Raw genomic sequence first — 5,000 nt, 5'->3', positions numbered from 1 at the left:
AAGGCGTTAAACTCATACATTTTGTCATATGTCACATCAAATTTGTACTTCATTGCCTCTGTGCCGGCTAGGTACCGTACTCTTCCCTTCATTCTAAATTTATTTACCAACCCTTTTCACTTGGATCCTAACTTTACTTGCCAACACAGACGTCGATCATGCAGTGAAGATTCTGACCGAGAGCTTGTACTTGAATCCTCGGCGAAGATTATTTGTTCACCGGCCTTGCCTGGTACCACATGTTGAATCAACTAAACCCACATTTTCCGCAGGTATGCAAATTTTCATATTACACCTGGGAAAATGAGTAAAACATTTTTGTATGCTCATGACATACAGCGCTGTATGTATATAGATTTAGTTTGTTCGTTCTTCATTCGCCGAGAGTCGTTAGAATCACCATGTCGTCCTTGTTTCTGTTTCTTGGTTGTGTGTTACTATTCTCTGCAACTGCCCAATACGTTCGAGGATGTTCTTACACCAACTGGTCCCAATAACGACCTAAAGGAAATTTACAAGTAGCACTCTCTGGACCATTCTCATCACCAGAGCCTCGAATATGACCCGAGGCTCTGGGACAGTCTGTGTAGGAGTACATGCGCCGTAGGGTCCTTAACGCCAAAAACTAGCTATTTGAACCTTCTCACTCCTCGTGTTAACATGAATACACCAATCAGAGACGCTTATTATTGTTTTTAACGAAAGCAAACGAGAAGACCTTAGTTATGAACAAAAGAGAAAAGCTCTGGGGTCGAGGTTGCCGCAGGACTGACAGGGTTAAAATGCTTTCAAAAACTCATTCAATCAGGAGCCTGACAGCCTATCAAAAAAACATCGATAAAACGTCATGTGCATAGGCTTTAAACCCGATAAAACGCTCCTCATTAAAATTCTTTATATGACGAATAGTAATTAGTCCCGGCTTGTTTTTCTTGTATGCTAATATCTTCCCCTCAGATGTTGGGTAGGGTCGTACCTCAAGTTGAACACTATATTTCATTGGCAGCATAGTGCCGTACTTCCTATTTTTTTCTGTGCTAAATCCATTGTTATCTTTGTTCGTTCTTTTGTTCTTTTGGCCAATCCTGATGACAGTTCAATGAGGTACGGTACGACCTTTGTTCGGACTCCCGAGGGACACGCTTTTTGAGCAGCATTCTCGAAGCCGTTCAAAAAACTCACAGCACTTGTTTTATGGGCTCTAAAAGCTCTCGGCTACGCCTCATGTTTTTAAACCCGATAAAACATTGCTAGTCGTTTTAAAAAAAAGTACTTCAAAATATATTGCAAATGAAATTCATGGCCAGAGTTCATGTAAGAATGGCTCTAGACATTGCATCAGTTTTCTTATATTTTTTCAGGTTGTAATGGGCGTTACACATGATGGTTTAAATTAAAGGGGCTGTGTCACGGAAGTTCCATAACCATAACTCAAATACAGCGACTGAGAACTGGGAATCACATCGAGCGAAACGTAAAAATAACTTCTTAGAACATTGGACTGAGGGAGATTTGAAAAAAAAGGCGAAATTGAGGAAGATTAATTACAATGGATTGCAATTGGCGTTTTTGAAAACTGTTCCGCCTAAGAGTTTTAAAAGTTTATCTCTCTTGCTTGTAACTTAAATTATGTATCCTCGACAGATATTTTTTCTAGGAATCTTTGAGTTTTTGCTGTTGAATTAAGAGTAATTTCTGGGTTTACGCTAACTCGCAAATTGAATATGAGGGAATAACTTGTAAACAGCGTTGCCCTGACACACCAGCCCCTATTTTTTCACCGGTTATTGACCCCTAATTTAATGGTCTCTCAATCCAATTTCAAATTCTATTTAAATGATATCATTTTGTTTGTTATTATCTTCTTTACCACCAGTGCTTTTCGATATACAAAGCCGAAATGGACCTTGAAACAATCTCACTTATAATAATTATATATAGAAACCATGTAAAAGATATTTGGTTCTAGTGATGCTTTCCTGAGTGTAAAATAAAGTCGCTTGGTAAAACGTTGGAAATAGCTTTTCTTAAATCGGAATCTTATCTATCTTTTATTGTTATTGTACTGAAAAGCAGGTGGAACTGAGGATTATCCCATAGAATTTACTATTTTTGTAAACGAGGGAAACGAATGTGTCTTTTTTGACTTGCTTAAATTCTAGGGTGATTTTTGACTTTCGGGGCCTGTAAAACAGCATTTCAAATGTGGATTTTTGCGGCAGTAGAAATTGTTCTCGTCATCACAACATTTGCAAGTAAGAGCTTTGTCTGTACGCGACCGATCATTTCGCACGTTATATATTTCTATAGACAGAACTAGTGTTTTATTTTGTACACGCAGAAACTACTTGGAAATATGGTGACAGCGATCGCGATGATGGAAGTAGGTATTTAGGTATTTGCTTTTCTGTAGATAATCTTCCTATGTAGGAGCTTTTAAACTCTTGGAACTCAGTCGTGGCATTTGGGCGAAAATATATAATCCCCTTGTACCAATTAATGGACTCTTGGTTGTACCTTAATTTTTGTGTGAGTTTTTGGTCCTGACATACGCAGGGACTTTTCTTTGGGACTGACGTTTCGACAACCTGAGCGGAAGTGAATGAAACCTGTTGTAGTTGACACATTGTCAATGTTGTTGTTTTGCATGCTGTTTGCCCCTTTTTTTGGTCATGGGAGCAGATGGTGCGGGAATAGACAGTCCACAGTCATTGTATTCAGACAGTTTCTTTTCAACCTAAGGCGATTGCTCTTCTCAATCGCTGCTCTATCTAGTATTGCCAATTGCCAAATAGTTTAGGATTCTTTAACTGTTGATTATCTCAAGCCGGCCGCTTTCTTCTTCGCAAAAAAAAAATTAAATAAAAAATAATAATAATAAAATAATAATAATAATTAGTAAGATGTTCTTTGTTTCTTAATCAGTCTATGGCCCTAGAGCATGGGGGAACGTTGCCAGTTCTTGTGGACAATCTGACCAATCGCCTATCGATATTGTAACCGAGGAGGTAGAAGCAGACTCTTCCCTCGGGGAACTTGACATCAGCTGTGATAATGATAAAGGACTATTCAATGGAATTCTGCTGAACAATGGTCGCGAACCAGTGCTGACTGCAGATGATGAGCGAGGCACTTGCAACCTCACTGGCGCTGTACTGAAAAACAAGAATTTCCAACTCCACGATCTTAACATCCATTTTGGATGCGATACCGACAAAGGCTCTGAGCATACGATAGATGGAAAAGCATTCCCAGCCGAAGTAAGACTCTAATTCTTGCACTTTTAAGTTCACTGTGCATCGCAAACTGAAGTTAGAGGTTTTCCGTTGGGCATCAGATGTTGAGATAATATACCAATATGGACATTCGTTTACATTGAAATTTAATTTGTCCTTGAATTAAAGACAGCGGGGTGAAGACTAAGATTATTTCCTTTTCCACTTTTTTATTCGTACGATACGAGGTAAAATGATAAGCAATAGTTTCATATCAGCAACGTATATTTACAAGTGTCCTTATGACACAGAGTTGAGACATTAAGAACACACTTATATGTTACTTTCTCCTTCCACTTATTAAACTAAACTAGGCGTGTCACCATTCTTTTTGTTACCGCACAGTTGCAGGTGATGTTTTACAATACTGATTACGGAAGTTACGAAATTGCGGCTCCACTGCAGGATGGTTTAGCTGGAATTTCAGTTCTTCTAAAGGTGAGAAAGCCGTTGGGTCAATTTTATCAGTAGATTACCTGAAACCAGGAAAACTAAAACCGATTGCGCTTTTGTTACATTCACAGATTGGACATTCAAAGAACATCGCTTTGGATAGCATTGTGGATCAAATGGACGATGTTGCGATTGAAGGTTTGTCACATTTATTTTAATGCCATATAGGATTTGTGGAAAACGGATTATTTCTACCCGCAGTTTTGAGATGTTTTGATTCTGTCTAACACGACTTAAAAAGCTTTATAGGGTGGCTTAAGGTATCAGTGTACCCCAATTTAATGACCATCATTCTTTGGCGCCGCTTTACGGTCGGACGTTTGCCTCAAACCCCAGTGAAGTATATATCTTCGGAAGCTTAATAATTGAAGATTACGAACGTATATTCATTAACATTAAAATAAAAATCAGGTTTTCCAAATATAGTGCGCGATTTCTCAAAGTACAGAGGTTCAAAAATCGAGTTCGTTTCCTACTCGGATTTGAGCGGGAGAACGCGATCAACATCGCTATGACTTCTTGAAATCTCTATCTAAAACCTGTGTAGGGGAATTTTTATTTTTTTGCTTCTTTCAAAAGTTATGACTATTTTAGTGAAGAGAATGCATGTTTTATCAACTCTCAAAGTTAAACTGCTTGTCAAAACAAAACCAGACAAGTAGTCAAAATATATACTTTACTGGGATTTGCATCAAACGTCCGACCGTAAAGCGGCACTAAAGAATGATGGTCATTTGGGGTACACTGATACTTAGACTGACCAGTTTCAATACTCACAAGAAACTACGCCACCTAGCAAGAAAATTAAATTCGCAACACTGTATTCCCAGTAAGGTATGGTACCATATGAAACAAACTACCTAGCTCGTGAATGTGACGTAACAGGTTACTACGGCAACAGGAGAGCCATCTGTTACCTATATGTTCTAAAAAAATCAACTCGGTAACGTCGTTTTTTCGGTCGCTCGAAAGTAAAGAGATTAGCCTTTTTGGCTGTAACACTGTGCATAGATAATAAAAACTTTCTCTAGAGGGCTTAACTCACAGCTTGAGAACTTAATGTGGCACTGAATCTACACCAGAGAATTTGTTTAACTTTGCCGAGAAACAGTTTAAACTTTTAAATCACTTTGCAGTAATAAAGAAATGGGAGTCACAGAGTTCGTTTTGCGATAAAAGCGGATGTTTAACGACAAAATATGAGGTAGTTTGAGGTAGCTTTTCTGTTACTATGGTGATTTGTTACGCCTTGCTAATGAATACGTCTTTTTA

The 5,000-nt window shown here is 38.4% G+C and overlaps 1 protein-coding gene across 1 annotated transcript in view; it reads left to right on the top strand.

Annotated features, from left to right (window-relative positions):
• LOC137980117 (carbonic anhydrase-like) overlaps positions 1 to 5,000 on the top strand; it is a 12,204-nt gene that overhangs the window by 1,055 nt on the left and 6,149 nt on the right. The window contains exons 2-6 of the mRNA XM_068827477.1: positions 2,163 to 2,255; positions 2,342 to 2,383; positions 2,926 to 3,260; positions 3,621 to 3,713; positions 3,800 to 3,866. Of these exons, the coding sequence (XP_068683578.1) occupies positions 2,204 to 2,255; positions 2,342 to 2,383; positions 2,926 to 3,260; positions 3,621 to 3,713; positions 3,800 to 3,866 (589 nt within the window). The 5' untranslated portion in view covers positions 2,163 to 2,203. The remainder of the gene's footprint in view (positions 1 to 2,162; positions 2,256 to 2,341; positions 2,384 to 2,925; positions 3,261 to 3,620; positions 3,714 to 3,799; positions 3,867 to 5,000) is intronic.

The sequence above is a fragment of the Montipora foliosa genome, chromosome 12, assembly GCF_036669935.1.
Source record: "Montipora foliosa isolate CH-2021 chromosome 12, ASM3666993v2, whole genome shotgun sequence".
Lineage (NCBI taxonomy): Eukaryota > Metazoa > Cnidaria > Anthozoa > Scleractinia > Acroporidae > Montipora > Montipora foliosa.
The sequence above is the reverse complement of the archived record's forward strand: the minus strand, read 5'-3'. Positions and strand labels throughout refer to the sequence as shown.